This window comes from Odocoileus virginianus, chromosome 17 (genome assembly GCF_023699985.2).
Source record: "Odocoileus virginianus isolate 20LAN1187 ecotype Illinois chromosome 17, Ovbor_1.2, whole genome shotgun sequence".
NCBI classification, from domain to species: domain Eukaryota; kingdom Metazoa; phylum Chordata; class Mammalia; order Artiodactyla; family Cervidae; genus Odocoileus; species Odocoileus virginianus.
The window spans coordinates 33,343,103-33,367,676 of NC_069690.1; the positions used below are offsets into that span (position 1 = coordinate 33,343,103).

Sequence of the window (24,574 nt, forward strand, 5' to 3'; positions counted from 1 at the left end):
TTACCTCCGCTCGTTGCCAAACAGACGGGCCACCTCTTCCCTGCCAGGGCTCCGGGCCCGAGTCCTGCGCTCCAGCCGCCTTCTCTCCACCTGGAAGGCTTCTCGGTGGCTGATCCTGATGGCCTTAGGGACGTCGGCCAGGGTGGCATACTGCCTGCTGGCTTTAAAGGCATAGGCACGCCCCAGTCTCTCTGCTCCCCACCCCCCAGCACTGCCGGAGTCCACGTGGGCAGGGGGATGGCTGGCCACATCCAAGGAGTTCAAGGAGCTGCTGCAGACGGTTCGGGCAGGGGGCTGAGGACCTGGGGGAGGAAGGGGATAGCCAGGCTCGCAGGAGGGTGGGCTGGAGTCGCTGTACCTGTTGGTGGGGGCACCCGGGCTGGGCGGGGAGAGCGGTGGGGGCAGCTGCTGCTCCTCGGCCTTAACGTCCTGCTTGGTCTTCTCCAGGGAGAAGTAGCCGCTCTCCACCCGGACTTTGCGGCCACAGTCCACGCGGTCACCACTTGTGGTGCTCTCCTCTGGAAGACGAGGGACAAGAGAGATGCACGGCCTGCTGCCACCTCTGGTTCTATAAACTTTGGAGATGGCGCGCAAGTCCAAGGCCACCCCAGGGCAGAACGCTTTCCCAGGAAAGGAATGGGGCATCCTTACCTGCCTCTCCCTAACGGGTGCCTCTCTACCAGACGGCCAGGGGTCCCTGAGCTCTAGTCTGGGGGCTCGGCTGGGACAACAGGATCCCCAAGAAGGGACATCCCACCAACAACCACTTCCCACTGAACACCAGGGAGGACCCAGGGAATGTGGTTAACACTGCACACTGCACTGCAGGGGGCGTGGTTCAATTCCCTGGCTGGGGAACTGAGATCCCCAGTACCACACAGTCAAGCTGGGAACCGAGTACATCCTGAGCGGCCGTGCAGCCTCTCAGGGTGTTGTTAAGGGCAGGGAGGCACACCTGGGAGGAGCAAGGAAGGGCAAGTCCTGGCTGTGGTGGGCACCCACAGCGGGGGAGTACCGAGCGGCCTTTTGCCCAGAGCCTGAACAAGTGCATCTTGCCTGAGTGAGCACAGTCTCAGCTGCCCATGTGTCTTTAGTGGACAGATGGAAACGGGGAAGCTGGCCTGTCATGCAGAGCCCTCTAGGCCTGGACAACGGAGGCCATGTGCCACCCCGCTCTGCTCAGACAACTACAAGTCCTGGAAGGAGACGTGCGGTCATGCCAGCTGTTCCCCTGCTTCAGCCAGCACCTGGGCAGGGTGCAACAGTGGGAGAAGGACTGGACAGCCCTTGCTGCTGCTCGCAGGACACAGTGGGCTTCAGATAACCAGGCCTTGAACACAGAGCAGCCACAGGAAGCAGAGGCTCCTTTGGACACAGAGCATCCCGATTCTCATGATACCAGGCTGGGGCTCGGGAGCAACTGAAGGCTGGAGGGCCGGCAGACACTCAAGGGCACCCGAGCCCCAGCACCAGCTTGCCCTGTCGGGAGGCCCATCCTAATGCTGGGAAGTGGGGCACCAAGACATGCAGGCACAGTGGCCACCCTGGCTATCACTTACCATCTCTGCCCTCAAGCCCTGGCTCCCTCAGGGTGCTTGACACAGGAGGCTGGCCCTGGCTGGGACTCTGAGCTGGACTCGGGCTGCTCCCATCTGGCTGGTCCTTGGCCCTCATTTCTTCCTGCCAGAGTGTGGACTTGGTGGTGGGGACTTTCTCAGCACTGGGGATGCTGCTGCTGCTGCTGGTGACAGCCATCTTGGCCGGCCCTGGCTCCTGCAGGGGAGAGTGGTGTCCATGCAAGCCTGGAAGCACCCTGCCCAAGCCAGCACACGGGTCTGGGCTGCCCGAGTACCTGGCTACCAAGGTCAGCTGCAGTGTCAGAGGCCCAGATGCCAGAAAGCAAGGTCCAGCACAGCGACGTCCCAGCTGGGCTGGAAGCCTTACCTCTTCTGAAGCCCCAGCCAGCACCCAAAGCCTCTGGGCACGCAGAACAGGAGCCTGGAGCCCAGGTGGGATCCCAAGCTGGAGCTGGTGCTGCCCCAAGGGACAGCATTTGTGTACAAGGTACTTAGCCAGAGCATACAGAGAACTGTAACTCCACACTGTAAGCCTGTGGCACCTGCTCATGTCCGAGGCCCAAGCCCCTGCCCACCCAGGCACTGGGATGCCTGCTCCTGACCCACTACCAGCAGGATGGCTCTGGGCACCCCCCAAAGTGAGGCACATCTTGGCGGTCCTTCCCAAAAACAGACTGCCTGCTGGGCTCTGACTAGCACCACACCTTTCCAGTCCTCACCAGCCACCCCAAAAGCTCCTACAAGGAGAGCTCACCTCAGCTGAGAGGAGATGGCAACCCATGCTCACATGACCAATAAGAGGCAGAGTGAGGCTCTGAGCATTTGGCACCCCCAGGGGCCCCTGGGAGAGGAGAAGGGCCCGGGACGGGGGCTGCCTGTTGGGTGGGCACCTGTGTCCACAGTGAGGCCGCCAGCACTTTGCCTAGTTCAGAGCTTCCTCAGTTCCACAAGGGTCTCAGGCCTCCTGGGACAGATGAAGCCAGGATGGCTCTCCCGCAGACCCGGGAACGCCTACCACCCCTTCTGTCACAGTCATCAGTAGCCCTGCCTCCCTGGCTGGTGACTCCTGAGCGCTTTGAGCCACCGTGGAAGAGGTAGAGTCCTGGAAGAACATGGCTTCTGACAGTTCCCCAAGGCTCCAACAGAACCAACTCCAACGACCCCAGGTCACCAGCCCTGCGGCCCCAAGCCTGTGGTCAGCGGCATCCTGGCTCCACACCCAGCAGCCATGCTGCCCTGAACAGAGGTCTCTCTGGGTGCCCTGCTGTGCCCCCACAATAACCTGGGGCCCACACTCTGAGGCCGGGCATGGCTCTGCGGGGCTCAGGGTGGAGCCATGTGAGCATTATCTGGAGACCGTGCTTGGTGAGTCTATCCCCTCCGTGGAGGGGGGCTGGACCAAGGGACACAGAGGCTGCCAACATGGGCTGTGGAGGAAGGGCAGCACTGTGCCCATGAGAGTAGGGCCCTGACACATGTACACATTCCTGATGCTGGGGTGAACCCAGCATTGGGCAGGGTGCTGGTGAGGATCTCCAAGAGGAAATTCCAGGCTTGAGATGTAAGGGTCAGTGACAGGGCTTCTTAGAACCAGGTGGTGCCAGGCCTGCCTCCCGGATCCCTGACCTTCTTAGGACTCAGCCTAGAGGAAAAGGGCCCTGCAGGCACCAAGGTCCATGGTGAGTCTCCTGTGGTAGCTGTGCTGTTCCCTGCCTGTGTGCCCAGCCTCACCCAGTCAGCAGGGGCAGAGGAGCGGGGCAGGAGCTGGTTTCTGGGTAGTCACTTCTCTCCTCCAGAGCACATGGGTAGAAAGGAGACGTGGCAGGGGTGGGGCCAGGGCCACACGGCACCACGCCCATTCCCCACACTGTCACCACTGTGGTGGGGGATGCTGGGACTCACACCAACAGAGCCCTGGTGCCCGTGAGAGGCAGGGGAAAGGCCCAGGGCCCCAAGGTGTCCTCTCTGTGTGGCCAGAACTGCTGCAGGCCTAGGGCTGTCAGTACAATAAAGAAGTTAGCTGAGAGGAAAGAGAAAATGGGACAGGAAGGGAGGCCCAGTCAAGGGGCTTCTGCAGCCTCCACATGCTAAACAGGCCCCTCGTGAGCAGGTTTCCCACAGAAAGCCACCTTTTCTACCCCTGGGGCATGGGACCTGAGCAGAGGGCCAGTAAGGAGGGTTCTGACCCAGAGTGGGCATGGCAGCAGGTCCCAAAGGGTAAAAAAGATGCCTGAGAAGAGGTGGCAGCTCACAGCAAATGTGTGGGCCTGAGGTGGGCCGGACCAGGGCCTGACTGGAGCCTCAATCATGGCAGAGGCCTGGTGTTTTACACATCCCTGAAAAAGACTGAGAAGCAGGGACCAAGAGCCCAAGTGAGTGAGCAGACGGAGGAGCCAGCCTCTCACAGCTCCGCCTAAGGATGTGTGCCCCTAGCCTGCACACCGGGCTGGGTGAACACGCAGTCCCTGGCCTTGCCCAAGTCCCAGCTCTGGGGTCTAGGGAGATGGAGAAGGGAACCCCTGGTCACACCCTGAGTGGATGACCACTCCTCTCTAGGCATCTGGGTACCAGGACGCCCTTCCTCAAATAGCCAGAACAGGAAGAGGTTCCTGGGAGCCCATGCCTGTCAGGCTCCAGCTCTACAGGTCTGGGCCAGCTTGTCTCCCCACTGCCCTGGGCTCTGCTGCAACCCAGCCCCCGGCCAAGGGGGTGTCTGCTCTCCCCCACAGCTCCATTCTCGACCTCCCTCTGGCCTGAGGAGTGCCTGCACACTCCATGGCCCCAACTCCCAGATACCTGAACGCCCTCCATGAAGCAGGACCCTGGGCCCCCTGCCTGCCTCAGTTCCTGGAGGGCAGGGTACAGTAAGGGAACTCCCCCAGCCCCCTGTTAGTCCGACCCAAAACTCTGGGGCCATGAGAAAAAGGCTAGGTTTGGGGTCTTGGGTTCTTCTCTGTATAGGGGCCCCTAAGGCAATCTCAGGTTGCTGAGGGGGCTGGCCCAGAGACCCCCAGCTCTCCTCTGGAAAGGCCACATCCCTCCTCAAGATTGACTCACGGGGACGGTCCCTGATGAAAACTCACGGATGCCAGAAACCCGCAGCCTCCGGCATGATGCTCAGGGAGCCAGAAGCTGAGCAGAGGAGGCTGGGGTCCCCCATGCCCCAGGGGCCAAGATAACCTCTGGCAAGTGAGTGATGTCCCCACTCAGAGTATGAAGTAACACTGAGGGGAGAGGGTGTTCATGGGGCTAGGGACAGCGGAGAAGACCCTCTAGTCTGGCTGGAGTGTCTCCTGCTGTGCAGCTGCCCAATTAAGAGGCAGGAGTTCTGCCCAATCTGCTTCTGAGGCATCGCTGCGGAAACCCATGCAACACTAAACACTGTGATCCCACCTGGGGTTCTCTCAAAGAAGTTTTGGGGGGATTTCCTGTGTCTGCTGTTTCCCAGCAGGAAGCTCCACTTTGTGTTTCCGTGAATGACTGTGATTGCATTTTGCCCACTTCCTGCCAGGGACACTACCTTCCAAGAGGGTGTTAGCCTGGGTTCCCCTCAGGGTGGGTGGGCAGAGAGCAGACAAGGACCGTTGGCTGAGAGCAGGCCAGGGAAGTCTGAGGGGCATGCAGGGAGGGGCACCCTGGCCAGGCACACCACCCTGTCCTGCCCAGACTGCCCTTCAGGGAAGCCCAGAGGAGCCAGCAGGGAGTGCTGAGCCCAGGGGTTGCCAGGTTCTCCACGGGAATGCTGTCAGGCTCTCGGGCATTTGAGACGCCAACAGGCCGCGGGTTTGCATCCTATTCCCTCACAAAGGTGTGGAGGGGCTTAGGCAGGCAAGGCAAGTGCGCTGAGTCACAGGGAAATGTGGGGCAGAGGGTGCACATTCAGTCTATCGACCGTTTGAATGAGTAGGGTTGGGGCGCTGACCCTCCAAGCAGTCAGATATCCAGCACAACTTAGGTTGGCCCACTGTACCCACAGTTCCACATCCATGAATTCAACCAATTGAGGACTGTGCAGTCCTGTGGGATTTACTATTGAAAACAATCCACACAAAGGACTCCCAGAGTGCAAACTTGTGTAGCTCCAGGGTCACTGTACTGAGCACCCAGAAGGGGCCTGGCACTTTTGCCACTGCTCATAGCAATCTGAGAACTTGATTTCAACAGGTCTGTTTCACAAATCAGTCCACTGAGGCCCTGAGCCCTTCTGGTGCCGAGTCCCTGCAGACCAGCCAGGGAGGGAAGCCCTGGACCCGGGGACTGCCCCAGCCACCTCCCACTCTGGCCTCATGGGAGCTGGTAGGAGCACAGAATCAAGGCTGTGCCAGTGCTTTCCATTTATGGTTCCCCTGAGAGCCCTTCACGGCCAGGCACTGCAGGACCACTCCTCCTGGCCCTCTGCCCAGCCTGCTGTCTGCAGAATTGTCTGTGTGGAAGGTGGAGCTGAACTGAGCCTCTCCTCCCAGCATGCTCTTGGCTCCCAGCAATTGGCAGGATGGTCGGGGAGGGATGGGCACTGTGCAGTGACGCCTCTGGGGGTAGCCCCACAGCAGGCCACCCTTTCCAACTGGGGGTCCTGCCCTGAGGCTTGCAGAGGAGTGTGCAGAAGGCAGCCCACAGACTCGGAGAAGGAAGGCGAAGACCCCTGGGCTGAGGGCTACCTCAGCCCTGGCATCACCCCTTCCTTCCCTTGCCCCCAATTCTAGGTTGGGTCCTGAATCCCCCAATCTCCCAGGGTGCTTTTTCTTTGCCCCAGCTCCACCGAGGGGATGCCTCACCTGTGGTGTGGGGGGCTCCACCTTCCGCTTCTTCTTCTGGTTCTGCTTGTTGGTCCTGGGATAGACTGTGAGCATCTCCAGCCATCTGGGAGACAGGAGGGTATGGCACCAGTCAGACCAGAGCTGCCACTCCAGGACAGGAAGTGCCAGCAGCACAGCTGGGACACGGACAGGCTGACCGCTGGCCTGGTGAAGACTTGGCATTGTTTTTGTTACCAGCCTTCCTCTGGGGCTGAGACTCCACTCTAAAATCGCCCTCCTGGAGTGTGGTTGGCCAGCATAGACACGCTGCGACTGGGAAGCCCCGAGGGCCACTGGGGCAAGAACCTAGGAGTCATTGCCAAACTTTCCCACAGTGGTCACTTCTGGGCACTGTGCAGCTGACCTCCCACACTCTGGAGGGCTCACCTCTGGGCCCCAGCTGTACAGTGAGGGTGCCCTTGGGGGCACCTCGGGATCATCTTTGGGGAAGGCCTAGCGGAACAGCCCAGGGACCAACGCCAGGGCCCACACTGGAAGGTCTACTCTGGACCAGCAGCAGGGAAGGCAGGGAGGGGCATGGACTCAGATCTGGCTCTGCTCCCCTCAAACCAAAGACCCAGGCAGCTCCCAGCCCTCAGAACCTTGGCCTCTCATCTCTGGAACCGGGGGGACCCTGCTTGCCTCTCTGGAGCTCTGTGGTACCTGGGAAGGTCGGAGCAAGGGGAAGGAGAAGGTGTGGTGGGAGGACGTGTGGCGCGGGGGAAGGGTAGTGCTCTCTCCACAGGGGACAGTACTGCAGGGGACGCTGGGCCAACTCTGCCCAGACAAAAGGGTCTGTGTGGGCCTGCGGCCAACCTGTGACAACAGCCTGGCAGCAATGGCTGAACTGCTAAGGGAGGCAGGGTCTGAACTGCCAGCATACTGGCTGAGGCAGCAGTAAAGACCAGCACCCCAGACGCAGGGCAGGCAGAAGGGCTTGTCTTTAGTTCTCAGAGATGCTCCTTTAATATGTTTGTCTGTGGGGTGCCGCTGGAGCGGCGGTGCTGCTGGCAGCTGGGAGAGGGGTTGCATGTGGAGTGCACCCTTCCAGCAGTGGAGCTGAGGCCCAGTCAGGTGAGAGCAGGGGTTCTTGGCCTGAGAGCAAGGGAGCGAGTGCCCTGCATGAGGAGATCTGAGCACAGGCTCCAAGGGCTTATCCGTGTACCCTTAGGAGTTCGACTGCTCGTGGGTTAACAGACTTGCTTTCTAGCCTGCCAAAGGGAACAAATTTCCTTTGCAAAGTTCACAATAAGGACCCTGCCTGCAGAGGGCCCCTCTCCAGGATCTACCTGGGAGGGGAAAAGAGACAGCTTGTGAAGTCACGTCATCCTCCAGGGCCTGGGAACAGCGCTGCGGCAGGCATGTGCAAAGCAGTCAGGGAGCCCTGAGCCCATGAACAGTGGTCCTGTCGCTCTTGACTAGTAACACTGCCAAGCTGGGCAAACCTGTGCGCCTCACATGATAGGGCCTTGAGGGGAAAGGAGAGAAGACCTGCACCACCGCCACACAGCTGACTGGACAGAGCTCCTGAAGCCCCTGCCAAGTGCCAGATGGAGGTCCCGTCAGAGGCCAGACCATGCGGTGCTGACCTGGGCCCCAGCTCCCATACTCCTAGTGCCCTGGGACCTCAGACACCCTTCCTGTCCTACGTCACCCAGGCCCCTCCCAACTCGGGGGTGTGTGTCTGTGTGTGTGATGCCTAGATCTCCTTGAAGAGTCTGGTTGGGCAGTGGAACCTCAGCCAAGAGTGTCTGCCAGACAGGCCATGGCAGCAGGTGTGAACCACGACCCGCGACTGGCTCTGTTGCCCCTTGTGCCTGGGGAGATCAGGTTCCCTTCATCTCTGGCCTTCCGTCTCCAGCTGCAGAACCACTGACCCTGGAGGGGGGAATGGCAAACCATGTCAGCATTCTTGCCACGAGAACCACATGAACAGTATGAAAAAGCAAAAAGATATGACAACGAAAGATGAATTCCCCAGGTCAGAAGGTGCCCAATATGCTTCTGAAGAGGAGAGAAATAGCTCCAGAAGGAATGAAAAGGCTACGCCAAAGCGGAAACAGCACCCAGTTGTGGATGTGTCTGGTGGTGAAAGTAAAGTCCGATGTTGTAAAGAACAATACTGTGTAGGAACCTGGAATGTTAGGTCCATGAATCAAGGTAAATTGGAAGTGGTCAAACAGGAGATGGCAAGAGTGAACACCGACATCTTAGGAATCAGTGAACTAAAATGGACAGCAATGGGCAAATTTACTTCAGATGACCATTATATCTATTACTGTGGGCAAGAATCCCTTAGAAGAAAAGGACTAGCCTTCAGAGTCAACAAGAGAATCTGAAATGCAGTATGTTGGTGCAATCTCAAAAATGACAGAATGATCTCGATTCATTTCCAAGGCAAACCATTCAACATCTCATAGTAATCCAAGTATATGCCCCAACCAGTAATGCTGAAGAAGCTGATGTTAAACAGTTATATGAAGACCCAGAAGATCTTCTAGAACTAACACCAAAAAAAGATGTCCTTTTCATCATAGGGGACTAGAATGCAAAAATATGAAATCAAGAGACACCTGGAGTAAAAGCCAAGTTTGACCTTGGAGTACAAAATGAAGCAGGGCAAAGGCTAACAGCATTTTGCCAAGAGAACGCACTGGTCATAGCAAACACCTTCTTCCAATAACACACAAGACAACTCTATGCACGGACATCATCAGATGGTCAACACCGAAATCAGACTGATTATATTCTTTGCAGACAAAGATGGAGAAGCTCTATACAGTCAGCAAAAACAAGACTGGGAGCTGACTGTGGCTCAGATCATGAACTCCCTATTGCAAAATTTAGACTTAAATTGAACAAAGTAGGGAAAACCTACAAAGTAGGAAAAACTACAGCATACAGGTATGACCTAAATCAAATCCCTTATGATTATACAGTGTAAGTGACAAACAGATTCACGGGATTAGATCGGATAGACAGTGTGTCTGAAGAACTATGGACAGAGGTTCGTAACACTGTAGTGATCAAAACCATCTCTAAGAAAAAGAAATGCAAAAAGGGAAAATGGTTCTCTGAGGAGGGCTTAAAAATAGCCAAGAAAAGAAGAGAAGTGAAAGGCAAAGAAGAAAAGGAAAAATATACCTATCTGAATGCAGAGTTCCAAACAATAGTAAGGAGAGAGAAGAAAGCCTTCCTAAGTGAATAATGCAAAGAAATAGAGGAAAACAACAGAACGGGAAAGACTAGAGACTTCTCCAAAAAAATCAGATACCAAGGGAACATTTCATGCAAAGATAAGCACAATAAAGGACAAAAATGGAATGAATCTAACAGAAACAAAAGATATCAAGAAGAGGTGGCAAGAATACACGAAAAGTCAAAGTGTTAGTCGCCTGGTCATGTCCAACTCTTTCAGACTCCATGAATTGTAGCCTGCCAGGCTCCACTGTCCATGGGCTTCTCCAGGCAAGAATACTGGAGGGGGTTGCTGTTCCCTCTTCCAGGGGATCTTCCTGACCCAGGGATTGAATCCACGTCTCTTACGTCTCCTGCACTGGCAAGCATGTTCTTTACCACGGGCACCACCTGGGAAGCCGAGAATACACAGAAGAACTATTACAAAAAAGATCTTAATGACCCAGATAACCGCAGGGTGTGATCACTCACCTAGAGCCAGACATCCTGGAGTGTGAAGTCAAGTGGACCTTAGGAAGCATCACTACAAACAAAGCTAGTGGAGGTGATGGAATTCCAGCTGAACTATTTCAAATCCTAAAAGATGATGCAGTGAAAGTGCTGCACTCAATATGCCAACAAATTTGGAAAACTCAGCAGTGGCCACAGGACTGGGAAAAGTCAGTTTTCATCCCAATACCAAAGATAGGCAATGCCAAAGAATGTTCAAACTACTGCACAATTGCACTCATTTCACATGCTAGCAAGGTCATGCTCAAAATTCTTCAAGCTAGGCTTTAACAGTATGTGAACCGAAAAATTCCAGATGTACAAGCTGGATTTAGAAAAGGCAGAGGAACCAGAGATCAAATTACCATCCGTTGGATCACAAAAAAGGCAAGAGAGTTCCAGAAGAACATCTACTTCTGCTTTACTGACTTCACCAAAGCCTTTGTCTGTGTGGATCACAACAAAGTGTGGGATATTCTTAATGAAATGAGAATCCCAGACCACATTACCTACCTCCTGAGAAACCTGTATTCAGGACAAGAAGCAACAGTTGGAACTGGACATGGTACAAGACTGGTTCCAAATCGGGAAAGGAGTGTGTCAAGGCTATATATTGTCACCCTGCTTATTTAACTTATATGCAGAGTACATAATGTGAAATGCCATACTGGATGAAGCATAAGCTGGAATCAAGACTGTTGGGAGAAATATCAACAATCTCAGATATGCAGGTGACACCACCCTTATGGCAGAAAGCGAAGAGGAACTAAAGAGCCTCTGGAGGAAGGTGAAAGAGTGAAAAATCTGGCTTAAAACAACATTCAAAACACTAAGATCAGGGCATCTGGTCCCATCACTTCATAGCAAATAGACAGGGGAACAATGGAAACAGTGACAGACTTTATTTTCTTTGGCTCCAAAATCCCTGAGGACAATGACTGCAGCCATGAAATTAAAAGATGCTTGCTCCTTGGAAGAAAAGCTATGACCAACCTAGACAGCATATTAAAAAGCAGAGATATTACTCTGCCGACAAACATCCGTATAGTCAGAGCTACGGTTTTTCCAGTAGTCATGTATGGATATGAGAGTTGGACGATAAAGAAGGCTGAGCACTGAAAAATGAATGCTTTCAAACTGTGGTGTTGGTGAAGATTCTTGAGAGTCCCTTGGACTGCAAGGAGATCAAACCAGTCAACCCTAAAGGAAATCAGTCCTGAATATTCATTGGAAGGACTGATGCTGAAGCTGAAACTCCAATACTCTGGCCACCTGATGCGAAGAACTGACTCATTGGAAAAGACTCTGATGCTGAGAAAGATTGAAGGTGGGAGAAGGGGACGACAGAGGATGAGATGGTTGGATAGCATCACCGACTCAATGGACATGAGTTTGAGAATGGACATGAGTTTGAGTAGGCTGCAGGAGTTGGTGATGGACAGGGAAGCCTGGTGTGCTGCAGACCATGGGGCCTAAAGAGTCGGACATGACTGAGAGAATGAACAACGAAAATGCTTTACGCTCTTAAAATCCATAACATTCTAAGAGGAGGATTAAGGAGAGGCAGTGAAACTGGTCCTCCTGTCTGCCCCTGGTGTTAGAAATGAAATCCTGCCTTTCCCCATGGGAGGATGACTAGCAGGGAGTTGGCACCCCAGGAAGAAGCCACCCACCCCTCAGCAGCATGGGCCTGGCCCCCGCTCCACACCCACCTCAGTGAAAACAAGATCTCACTTCCTCCCACGGCCGCCTTGGCCAGCTGCAGCTGATAGGGCCCCAAAGCCCAGCCCATCACTCAGCCACCTCCGTTTCCCGAACGCAAGGTGCCTGACATCCTAATTCCTTCTCCTCCTTGCGCAGTAATCAGCCCAGCCCCTCAACCCCGAGATTCATTTTTTCCTGTGCACCTTAGAGAATGACAAGTTTCTCCATGATCCAGTGCCCGAGCTCCTGGCTGGGCCAGGGGAACCTGCTCACCATCACGCACCATGTCACTTACCTGTGCAGCTGCGTGCACAGAAGAGCAGGGCCCCCAGGAGGCAGAGGTGACAGAGCTCAGAGCACGAAGCTCAGCCCCCTGCGCTGGCGGCTGCTTGGAAATCTGGGTCCCTCTACTTTCCAGGGCTTCTCCCAGCCTCCACCCAGGGCATGCTGGGCATGGGGGGTGGACTAGCCCAGAACTCTGTTCTGTCCATGCAGACAAGAAAAGCAGTGCGTGTGGTCACCCTGTGGTGACTCCTGAGTGCAGACATGGGGGTCATGAGGGAGATATGGCCTCTATTCCAGGGCTGACCGCTGGCTGAAGAGAATACATTTGGGCAAACCCCAGCCTTCATAAGCGCCAGCTGACAAGAGCCACACGCCTCACTGGGGAAGGCTTCCTGGAGGCTTCACAGCCTGGAGGATGGAAGGGAAGGCAGGGGAGAGGCAGCAGGAGACGTGCGTGACAAACAGCTCAGCGCTGCAGTGCATGGGGCTGTGGGTAGGGGGCTGGGAAGGGCCCCAGGGCCTTTCAGGCAGGAGGGGGTGAGGCTGGATGAGCTCTAGAGACCAAGCCCCTCGTGGCTGACTGAGACGAGGCCAGAGTGAAGTGAGGATGGAACAGAAGACCAGAGAGAGGCCTGGAAGATGTGCTGACACCAGGAGAGGGAGGCGGCAGGGGCAGCTGGGCAACTGTGGGCGGGGATGAAGCAAAGGTGGGTGGAGAGAGGGACTCAGCAGACACAAGGCACAGACAGTTCGAGGACCCCTGGCAGGTGGGGCACGTTGTCTCAACACACATGTAGCAAACTCACCCACTGATGATCTCCTTGGTCTCAGCCCGGATGAAGTGCTCCTTCTCAGGGGTCAGAATGCACAGGGAGAACTTCTGGCCTGTCCGGCCCTCCCCATCCACCACGTCCGTGCACTGGTTCATGTTGATGGTGCCCTGTGGGAGGGTTGTGGGCTGCAAGAGGAAGACATGGCAGGAGTCACCCTGGGGGCAGAGGGAACGTCCCTGTCTCCCCAGGTCCTTCCGGACCCTCCTGGCTTCTCCACCATCACTGGGGCCTCACAGCTGTGCAGAGCCCCCTGCCATGCAGAGCATGGGGGTGGGCTGCCTCAGTCTGGCCCTCACAGCCCCGCACCCCCCTGACCCACCCTGGAGGGGAGCGGTGACAGGTCTGCTCTTCTCAGAGGACAACCAGCTGCATGTTCCTTCCCACTACAGATCAGCCCACGAGTGCTGGGGGCGGGTGGGGGCTGTGTGTCGGGGGAACAGGCAGCAGATACCTGTCTTGAGGACAGCTGGGGCGACGGAGGCAGCCAGGAGCCTGGTCACAGAGGGTGGCTGATCCAGAAAACAGTGAGAAAAGCTACAGAAGGTAGTTTTGAAATTGCAAGGCTATTTTTAAAGGCTAGGAGGGGCCAGAGAGAAGCACATCTTGCAGGGAGACTGTGGGGCAGGCAGACCAGAGCCTCCCACCTGGGGTCGTCAGAGGCGGGCCTCCTTCAGGGCTGCCCGGGCAGGGCTGGGACAAATTATAGCACTTCCCCCCTTTTCTCAGTCAAAGCTGCGAGACACAGACATTAGGGAGAGAAATCCAAAAACAAGATACTGAGTGGATGAGTGAGGACCCTCCTGGAATGGAAGGAGGATTTGGGGAAGGAGGCAGGGGGCTGTGGTGGCCACCACACCAGGCGCGAAGACTCCATGAAGGGAGGGGAGACCAAGCTCCAACTCCCACCCCACCTCCACAAGGAGCCCATCCCAAGGGCCCAGCACTTCCAGGCTGGTCCTGGAGAAGCAGCAGGGGCAGAAAAGGCCCACAGTGGTGGCTGGGCTCCCTTCCTCCCACCAGCCAGTCCCCTGCTGCAACACAGAGGAAGGGGACCTGGTCTGAAGATGAGACGCCGAGCTCTGCTGACCCACTGCCAGCCAACTCCCTTTTTGTCCCGAGGCCCTACCCAGAAGCCAGACCCCAGAGGTGGTGGCTTTCCAGAGCCCTCGCCCTGACACAGCTGCCAGCTCGCTGGGTCACTGCAGGGCAGGAAGTAAGTTCCCCACTCCAAGAAGCCTCTCTGTGGGGCCTCTGGGACCCGCCCATCCTCCTGGGGCCCAGCTCAGGATGGAGGCGGCAGGGCAGGAGGGCAGCCGTGCACCCACAGAAGAGCATACACCCTCACTGGGTCTTCAGTGTGTCCTATCTCAGAAGTGCCCCCAGGTGGGCATGAGAGAGGGGGCCACACCCACGCCAAGCTGAGAGCTTCCGGAGTGAAGTAAAACCTTGTAGCACCTCTCCTGGAGGCTTCTGGCCAGCCCTTAAGCTGGAGAAGGGAGCCTGGTGGGTGGTCCTCAACCAAGTAGCTGATGAGGGAGGTGGCCCAGGTCCCCCACATGCCTCGGGATAAGCGCTGTCTTCCCACCTTCCTGCTTCAGCTTCAGGCCCTGCTTCCTTCCCCCACATCATGCCAGTGCCCAGCAGAACCCTCCCTGGGTGGTGACCTCTGCCCTCTCCAAAGGCAGACCCCCTCAGGCAGGACACTTGATCCCCACCGGCCCCGACAAAACACACGGCCTCTCTGAGGCAGGGCTGCAGGAAGGACCAGGGCGCCATGTGGAGCGCGGCTCCAGCGCTAGAGCAGGCAGGCCCGGTGCTCTGCTCTGCTGTCCTCCCTTGTCCCTCATGCTGCCAGGGCAGATGCCCAGCCCTGCTGAGTCACCCTGAGTCACACACACAACACACACAGGTAAGTTCTGCGGGGGCCATAAAGTACGTCATCACAAGTTCCAGCGTTTTCTCCTCACTGGACCACCCAGAGAGCCCCGGGCGACACGTGCTACTTTTCAGAGGCCACTGCTCCAGGGTTCGGGGCCGGAACTGCACCCTGGTGCCTCTGCACAGCGAGTATTTACCTGGTGAGGCTCCCTGCTGGCCCGCAGCTCCATATGGTCATGGGACTCAGGCACCAACTGTACCCTGAGGCTTTCAGCAACCTCTCCATGATAAGAAGGTGCTACCTCCTCCACAAAGTTTGCAGAAGGGCCACGAAAGGCAGAGACATGACAGGTGAGGGCTGAAGGGCACAAGCGTCTCTCTACCACCTCTAAGCCAGGATCACCCAGTTACAGTCTCTCATCCTTCCTTAAATATGACCTCCCATGAGGCAGGCGTGACCTCATCCTGTCACGCACAAGAGAAAGGAAACCTGGGAAACCTGTCCAAGCTCACAGGGGCCAGCCCTTCTGGTCTCAACAGGGCCCCCCACCCCCCGCCCGGGAAGCAGCAGCACAGGAACACCCACATGGGCCCCTGCCCTGCTAAACTTCAACGTGCCTCCCATACAGTACAGACTATAACCCAGTACAACACGATGGGTCTGTGGCTCAAGCTGTCCTGGCCTTGACCACGTGGCCTACCAGCATGCACACGTCCCACTATTTGTAAAGCAAGGTGCCCCAGGCTCAGCTTGTATGTACCTACCCTGATCCTAGAATGGGCCATTTCTCCAAGGATCCCTGGTTCCTTTCACTGAAGAACAGAATTAGAAATCAATACTGAGGAACTAGGTATGCTCATTGCTTTTGGGGTGTTGCTGCCTCCAGGCCTTCTCAGATGACAGACAAGGAAACACAGGTGCGTATAACCTGTGCAATCACGTCTGCATTTACCTTCCCCTCCCTACATGCCCCCCCCCCCCCATTCCTATCTATCAATTGCGGGATCTGTCTCTCCTGTGTGTCTCAAGCTAAACACACTGGTGTCCTCCACTTGAATCCAAGACCATGTGCATCATTCCAGCCTCTCCCTTTGCTTGCCTGGGCCCTAGCACACCCAAGTGGCCCAGACTGTGAACCAGTGCTCCACGGGCAGCTTCACCACCGCACACAAGGCACCCAGCATGATCCCTTCTCCTTCAGTTGTACAGATTCCACGCATGTCCAAGGGCACATACCACCTTACACACTCCCACCTGGACTCTGCAGGAAAGTCCTGGAGAAGAATGCATCACAGCTCCTTGTATATCTGAGAGCCCTCTGGCTCTCAGATACTAGTTCTACCCTTCCTGCCTTTCTTCCAGGGCATGCTGGCTAAAGAGGGAGGGACGGAGGACACAGAGGGGAAAGGCCAGGGGCTCAAGGCACCTCCCAGCAGAAGCCATTCTTCCAGCCGAGACGGAGAACGGGGCTGCTCACAGAGGGTGGGGGCGGGGGGCACCGGCACACAGGCAGCAGGGCCTGCTGTGGAGACGCACACCCCAGCTCTGGTCTGCAGGGTGCCATGCCCGGGAGGAAGGCAGTGCTCGTCTCCTGCCCAGCGGCTCCAGGCAGATTGGGAGAGAACACACCGTCGTCTGCTATGGGTGGGCTGGAAGCCACGCAGCTGCTGGGGCCATGGCACTCAGCAAGCCCTCCTGCAGGGCCCCCTGCTCACCCTGGTGCTGAAAGACCCCAATACTGAGGTCTGAAGCAGCCAGAAGAGACTCTTGGGGACCAGGAACCACCAGAGAGACTGGAGAGAAGGCGAGAGGTCCTAAACTGTAAGGTCTGAGTGCTTAACGCAATGGTTTTCAACTTTTGCTGAATAATGGAATGACCTGGAAAGATAACTAAATGGAGGTTCCATGCCCAGATTTAAACTCTCTGGGAGTGGGGCCTGGGCATCAGAATTACCGAAAAGCCCCTTCATGCTTCTAACACCGAGGCTGCCTGGAGAGGAGACGGGTCTGCTCACTGCCACAGCAGGCCCAGCACCGCGGGCTGGCTGGCCCAGGCCCTGGCCAGCTGCACTAGGTCACTAGGCAGCTTGTGGCTGGGCCAAAGAGGACCTGATGAAAGCATAACAGAGGGGAGAGGAGAGAGAAAACACAGCTGTTGCGGGCCCGCTGAGGGTGAGGGCCAGCGGGGTTCACAAGAGAGGGGGCACTACTGGAGAGGTGGTATTATCAGGCTCGGGTTAGCACCCCCAAGGCCCTGCCAGCCACAGTGAGAAAGAAAACAAAACCTCAGGCAGCCTGAGGGGAGGAGGAGGGACACGGGTCTTCTCCTCGGGTGACTCTGTGAGGCCCTCAACCAACTGGGAAGGTGAAGACCACACCAGGAAACCCTATCACCCACGGGAAGGTGAGGGCCATGGCGGGGCTGCCACACTTCCTGTGATGAGAGGACAGTCCCTGTCCCCAGCGGGGCTCAGGTGACCGCACACAGGCACAGGCTCCCGCCTCCACTACCCCGGCCCTGAGCGCCGGGTCTAGCTCCTCCGGCTCCTAGCCAGTGTGAGCGTCCGGCTGGAACACAGAATGGGGGGAGCTTGTTGCCACACAGAGAATGCAGGCAGGTCACATGAGCACACACACACCCCCATCCTGTCAACCATGCCGTTGAGCCTTGAAACCAAGTGGGGCTGGTGCTACTACTGAATATGGCTAGACAGGACCCACACAAGGTGCGTGCCCAAAAGACTTCAAATGGCCTTTTTATGGAGAAATTCTCTGATTTATTCCAAGAATCCACATAATTGAGCAACTCTGCTCTGAGCTCACACCACATCAGGAGTCACTGGGCCTCCCCTGCTATCCAAATTTTAGAACACAGGGGAGCAGAGCAGTAACAAGAGTGTCCGGCAGGGGACTCCCAGCCTGGACATAGGCCAGGCACAGTCACGGCCCCCCAGCCCTCCCCATGCTCCTCAGGGACCCCAGGCTCCAGGGACACTCAGGTGCCCATAGGCATCCACCTGCAGCAAGAGTGCGCGTCCAGGGCACACATGCTGTGAGCCCGGGGCTGACATCCCCAACCTGTCTCAGGACAGGCCTGTGCCCAAATGCCATGGTGCTGAGCAAAGCATCCCGCCCTCCCGTCTCTGACCCACAAAACCCAACTGCAGGGCTGAAACCCCATCCCGTGCAGGCTCCTAGGCTCCTTCCCAGGGATCCGTGGGGCTCATCAGCAGGAGGGTTGGAGCCTCCTGGAGTGACTCCAGGGCCCTGGAACAAGCACCCTGTTCTTCCCAGACTCAAATGCTTCTCCACAGACCACAAGAGAACCCACAGGCACCGACCCTCTCCCTCTCAGGGTAGGAAGCCTGGAGCACATCAATGCCGATGCCCTCCTGCTTAAACTTCCCAACAGTGGGAGGAGGAGGAAAACTCCAGAGAGTAAGGGCTTGACAGCAAGGTTCTCTGCCTCATTCCCTGCTTGCAAGGACTTCCCAGGCCAATAAGGCCTGTGAGAAGCTGAGGCCTAGCGGGCTGATGGGGCCTTGTCTAAGGACGGACGCACTCACTTATTTCTCTCCTCCTGGAAACTCCCAACCAAGGGCTTGGAGGTGTGCACTTCCTGGGCCCTGCGCTGACCCGGTGACATTTTAAGGCCCATCTTTACGCTCGGTCCCTGCCTCACCTCCTCTAGGTCCAGTTCTCCTGCCCCACCCCCAACCCCTGGAGCCCCGCCACCGCCGCTGGCTCTCCTGGCACCTACATCTGGTTCCTGACAGCAGGTGTCTGCCCCCAGCAAGACCTCAGAGAAGCCTCTCACTGAGGCCTGGGAGCACCTGAGTTCTCCAGATCCATTAGCTGCCTGGGGACGCAGAGGACGGGGAGGGAGAGGTGCTACCAGCAGATGCCACCCAGCCACAAAGGCGCGTACCCTGGAGACGTGCGTTCTGCACTGGCCCCACCCTGCCGGGTCTCCTGGACCCATCAGGACCCTGCAGTGGGGACTGTCACCACTGCAGAAAATAATTTCAAAATCAAGGAAACATACACAACTGGAGTCCCTGTTGTTGTCCATAGTACCGTCAAAATGGTTCTAAAATTTGTTTCTTTTAAAAAACACAGAAAATACACACTTAAAAATCTGGATGTATTATTTCAAAACGTTCATCTCTTAATTAGGCGACACATGTCCCTAAACCTGAGAGGAAGGGGCTCCTTTGGGGAAGCGGGCTTTTGTTTGACAGCAGAGCCAGACCCTCCCCCACCTCGCCCCTGCAGCAAGACAGGAGGGTCTCGGGAAGACAGACCATGAAGCTGCAGTCTCGTCCACAGCATCCAGTATTCATGCTCATCCTGAAAAGCACTGCTCCTTTCCCCACACCACTGAGAACGTGGAGATGTAGTGAGGCTACAGAAGTGACCACAGTCAGCTAGCAGGCGGAGCTGGAAGTCAACCCACACACAACCACCCAGGTGTTTTCTGACAAACTGCTTGAGGACTGGCCAATTCAGTTTCATTTCATTCTGACGGGTTCCAAGAGGAGAAGGCACAGCCTAAAACAAGCCGTGAGCCTGGGCGGCCTGTGTTGGTGCTGTGCTCTTCCTGACCAGACTGATGGCGCTTCGGACAACCTGGGCCTTGAGGCAGAGTCCCTCCAGGAAGCAGGGACACAGGTCTCCAGGCTAACTGGCCATCACCCTACACCCAGGACACTGCAGGGCAGTGGCAGAGCCTGGCCAGCATCACTGGAGGGCCTCTTATGAACTGAACGTTAGGGTCCCTTCAAAACTCCTTCGCTAAAGCCCTACCCCTTAATGAGAAGGTGCTGGGAGGCGGTGCCTCTGCGAGGTCCTCTCTGCTCTCTGCCATGTGAGGACACAGGAGTAGTCTGGGACCTAGAAGACAGCTCTCACCAGAACCCAACCATGCTGCACGCAGATCATGGACTTGAGAAATAAAACATGTTGTTTGTTAAGCCACAGCAGCCCAGACGGAGCAGGTCAGCCCCTACTTCAGCACCCCTGAGGACAGGTGCCCCTGCAGAAGGACATCCACTCTGCCCTCTGCTGAGGGCTGTGCAACAGGCTGGCAGCAGAGACGTGATGCCCAGCGGGAGTAACTCTGAGCAAGGAAACCAGAAAGGGCATCTCATCATTTTAAACCCCAGAGGTTCACATCAGAGAATTTTCTGAATTGTCGGATTATCATCTCATCTTTGGGCTGTCCTGTTCTCGCAAAATCTGTACAATGAGTATGTTACTTTTATGATTGGGAAAAACAGTTGTAACAGCAAACAGCTTTTGTGGCATTTGCTCCCCTGCGTATGACCACTCCCCTTGGTTTCAAGATCCAATCCAGTCTTTACATATTTTTAATTGTCTATATTTTAGCCACAGATTTGCTTCATTTTAAGAAATCTTTTAATCAGCAAATTCAAAGTTACAAGAAAAGCAAATGCAGGGGCGACTTTTTACACTAGGGTACAGGGCAGTGGGTTTAGGCTTCCCTGTGGGAACCAGTGAAGGCGCAGTCTGGGGTAGCAAGGGAAGAGAGGACATTCATTCTTCCTGTGGCTGGTGGTGGGTGGGCGGGGTCGGGGGGGTGGCGTTGTCCTGTCCTCCCTCGACTGGGCAGGAGCTTGGAAAGAAAGAGCCTATGAGGAAGAGGAGGGAAAACGGGGAGGGCTGAGAAGCAAATGGCTTTCAGCTGGCCCCAAGCTTGCAAGGCTTGTGCCTTTGACATGGCTATTTTTGGGTTTGAGTGGGGAGAAAAAAAGAAATTCTTCCCACCACTGCCGAACTTGGCAGCCCCTTTGCCCTGGCTCCCCTCCCTGCCCCTCCCCCCTACACAGCCCCTCTGGGATAGAGGAGGCCCACCCTGGAGTACTTCTCTCCCCCAGCCACCCCTTACTACCCCCATGCTCTGAGTAGGATCGGGAGGCCTCACCCACTTGCCTGTCTCTTTCTATGGAGCTGGGAAAATGGGGGAATAAATGAAGCCTCAATTAGGCACGCATCCAGGGTTTGGAGGTGGGGGGAGGGGCCGAGGCTCCAGCCCAATCCAGGAATGCCTGAGAAAGCTGCAGGAGCCTCCGCAGCCTCCCAGGGTGGAGGCTTCCCACAGACTCCTTTTTGGTCCACACTGACCAGGCGGGCAGGGGCCTGGGAGTCCAGCCTCACTCCCACAGCAACTCACTGCAGGAGGCCGGCCGGCTGCAGAAGGCTGGCCTCCCTCTGCCACCCCACGTGGGCTCCTGTCCCCCCCTTTCTTCCTCTCTGGTGTCCTTCCCGGAGCAGGAGGCAGGACCCTCAGAGTGTGGACCCAAACCCAGGCAGGTGGCAGCCCTCCAGGATGAACAAAGGCAGTTTTCCCCTTTTAACTGTGGAGACCCGGCGTTTCTTACTTATTCCACTCAGAGCCTGGAAAGAGCAATGAAATGGAGATCTTATTTCTTCCCCGGGGGAGCGGTGGGGGGAGTGAGGCAGATTCTGGAGGGAGGAGACTGGAGACTGGGCAGGAAGATGCTCTGCACGGATATTTTTAGAGCATGGGAATTAAGCAAGCAGGGCCACTCTGGGGCCGGAAGCCTTTGTCTCCATCCCAACTCTGAAAGGCCAGTGGGCAATGGGGAGAAGGGCGGGGAGAAGGGCCTGGGGCAACGCGCGGCAGGGAGGGTGCAGCGGACTCCAGGGAAAAGGAAGCCAGCAGGAGCAGAGGGCTCTGCGGCCCCCTCCCACCCCACCCCACCCCACCCCACCCCTTCAGGCTGTTGCCACGCTTTATAAGCCAGGCAGATGTCATGGCCACACAGCAGCTTTGTGGCATGAACAGTGGTGCCCGGCTCCTGGCAGGGCCGCCGCCTGCTCCAGTCCCCTAGCTCTCAGAAGCATGGAGAGGTGCAAGAGGCCGAGGTGTGATGCCAACCACTCCAACTTCCTTTGCTGCTGGTTCCGGTCTGACTGTGGAGGAATGAAATGGAAGCTAAAATAAGGCATTTCAGTTATCATTGAGGTTCCAGTGCATCAGGCTGTCTCAGTTCTTTAAGACTACAAATATGGTCTAACCGTCTGTGAGGTGCCTCACTCAGAAAGCACCCCTCTACAGCCTCCAGGACAACCACACAAATCTGGGGGATCCGGAATGGAGGGAGGAAAATAGAGAGGACACCCTCCTCCCAGCTGAGGAGCACAGAGTTTCCAGAGCACAATCGGGCAGTAACTATCAACTGCCTCAAGACAGTTCATAGCCTGGACCCAGCAACTCTGCTTCTGGGAATGGCGGCTGAACCATTATACTGAGAGAGAAGGAAAGGAAGAGAGGAGGGAAGAAACAAAGAAAGAAAAAAGAGAAAACACTTCAAAGCGACTTGAACGTCTGCAGTATGGAACAGAGTAAACACAGCTACCTGGTGACCTAACAGGTAGCTGTTCAAGACTGTGCTTCAAAGGGTGACACAGGGAACCGTTAGAATAGTTTCATTAAATACAACAATCTTACTTTTGGGCCTCACTTAAGTATATGACTACACATCCTATGAGGACACACAAACCATGACATCTGCATGTTTTTACCTAGGGTCATAGGGCAACATTGTTTTTTACATGCTTTTTACTGTTTCCCAAATTTTTCGCCATGAAATATTTATTCCTGGCTTTGAGGGTCAGAAATCCCTCTTTCTTTAGTCCCATCTTCTACCACCATCCGTGTGCTTTGACCAATCCTGAACACCCACCTCCGGAATGCTCTGAGTCTGTCCCTCCCCAGGGTGATCCGGAGCTTGCAGGGAGCACTTCTGGGGCCAAGCAGGGCATGTCTGTCTCAGCGCTGTGCCCCCATGCCGGCTAACCCTCCTGCCTGATGATAGGGGCTATGAGGTCCTGGAGGGCAGGACTCTTCTCCATCTTCATTTTTCCAACTCCCAGTCTGCCCTTGGCACACAGCAAGTGAATGAATGAATCAACCTCTCCTGGCTCCCTCAGGCTGCAGGGAGCATCGTGAGGAAAACACAGGGTATGGGAGAAGGAAACAACCGTGTGCGAGGCCCCGGAGCAAGGACAGGCCTGCACCGCACATCCCCACGGTCCTTCTCAAGGCAGCCAGAGTATCGGTTACAGAACCTGCCCAGCCCTGACAACAAGGGTCTTATTGTTGGTGCAAGTAGGTAGGTGCCTGGGCCTAGTCAGTCAAGGGCCTTATTCACCAAAGGGAGATTAGACAGACTGTCTCCCTCTTATTTTCCTGGAACAGCGGTCATCGTTAACCCTTGGGTTTCTAACCAGAGAATCAAGAATTTCATCTTGATCCAAAAACTCCTGAACCAGAAGAACTGTTTCCTAACATGAAAAGTATCTCTTCCTCATAAAAGGCACTGCAGCCTTAATTCAGGAGATGAACACACACACCCGCAGCAGGCACACTTATGCTCACTCTCAAAGACATCACACCAGGCACACAAGCTGTGCAGACCCAGGGCAACAACCTGCCCCACAGACGATCTAGGAGAGGACAGAGGAGCAGGGCTCACGAGGGGGATGCCCAAGGTGGACACTGACTCCTGAAATGCGTGAGGGGCCTCCAGTCAAGCACAGCCAAAATCACACAGCTACACACTCAAGTTGCTGATAAAATTCTAATAAAAATGACCACAGATTTTTAAAAGGCATAACTCTCAAACACAAAAAACAGGAGAGAGCAACAGATGTGGGATAGTAAATAAATTGTGCACACCTGGAGAGGGACCCGGGGGAGCGGACTCATGCAGTCCCAGAATTCCTCACACTCAGGGCTGGTCCAGCACCTCCGCCGACCTCAGAGGCGAGACGGGCAGCAGGGCTGGGCAGCCCCCGTTCAAGGAGCACCAGCCCACAGGGCGGCGTCCCATGGGCAGCATCCACAAGGTGCTCTCTGAAGAGGTTCTGAACTCAGGGCAGGAAGCACCATGGCGGAGTGTGGGGTGGGGGGTGGGGGGGGCGGTGTGCATGGCTGGGGTGAGGGCAGAGGGGGGTGGAGGGCAGGAGGAGGAAGACTGCATGAAAGTCATCATCCTGAAAGCTGAGGCTGCCCCAGACAGGAGAGGGGAGGACCTGGATCTGGGGGCTCTCCAGTTTGCAGCCTGACTGTCCTAAGACAAGGCCAGCCAATCACCACATAAGCCCTGCACACACATAACCTCGTTCTTCAATACAAATGTACAGCTAAAGGTCACACTCATTTGAGAAAGCCCAAGACCAAAACAGGCAGGGAGGGAACTAAGAAGAAAGCAAGTCAGACCAAAGACAGAACAGAATTTCAAAATAACTGGAATTATAAGAGACAGTACTGAGTCCATGAAACTGGAATAAGATGCTATAAAAAGGAATACACAGAGAACAAGAAATGAGCCCCAAGAAACTCTAAGTATCACAGCTGACATAAGAACCAGAATAGAACAAAACAGGATCACTGGGATCAGAAATAGAAGGGTTTACAGCAAGGTTAATGAGGAACAACAAAGCCATGCAAAAAAAAATAATAATAAAATTAGAGACTGTCCAAAGGAACCAACAGCCAAATAACAGGAGCTCTGAGAATAAAGACCAGGGAAGATGAAACAAAAGAAATTACCAGAGGAGAAAAAAAAAATACAAGAAAACTCCTGTACCAGAAGAATTGAACCTTCCTCATTGAAAGGCACACAGGCTTCTGGCTCAATGAGAGAAAACAGGCCCACAACAAAGCACAGCCCATGAAATTCTGGAGCCCAGGGGCTCATGAGCAGCTCCTCAAAGTTTCCAGAGAGAAAATGCCCTTCGTTCACCACGGGATCAGGAACCGTA

At 55.7% G+C, this 24,574-nt stretch overlaps 1 protein-coding gene across 12 annotated transcripts in view; it reads right to left on the reverse strand.

Moving 5' to 3' along the window:
- Window positions 1-24,574, reverse strand: part of MPRIP (myosin phosphatase Rho interacting protein) — a 94,387-nt gene that overhangs the window by 35,661 nt on the left and 34,152 nt on the right. For 7 of the 12 annotated variants that reach the window (XM_070479261.1, XM_070479258.1, XM_070479259.1 and 4 more), the window contains exons 4-7: window positions 12,856-13,007; window positions 6,353-6,437; window positions 1,560-1,773; window positions 5-518 (exon numbers count right to left, since the gene is read on the reverse strand). In XM_070479261.1, the coding sequence (XP_070335362.1) occupies window positions 5-518; window positions 1,560-1,773; window positions 6,353-6,437; window positions 12,856-13,007 (965 nt within the window). Of the gene's footprint in view, window positions 1-4; window positions 519-1,559; window positions 1,774-6,352; window positions 6,438-12,855; window positions 13,008-24,574 lie in introns of those variants that run through there. The other 5 variants (XM_070479263.1, XM_070479266.1, XM_070479267.1 and 2 more) reach the window with 3 other exon arrangements.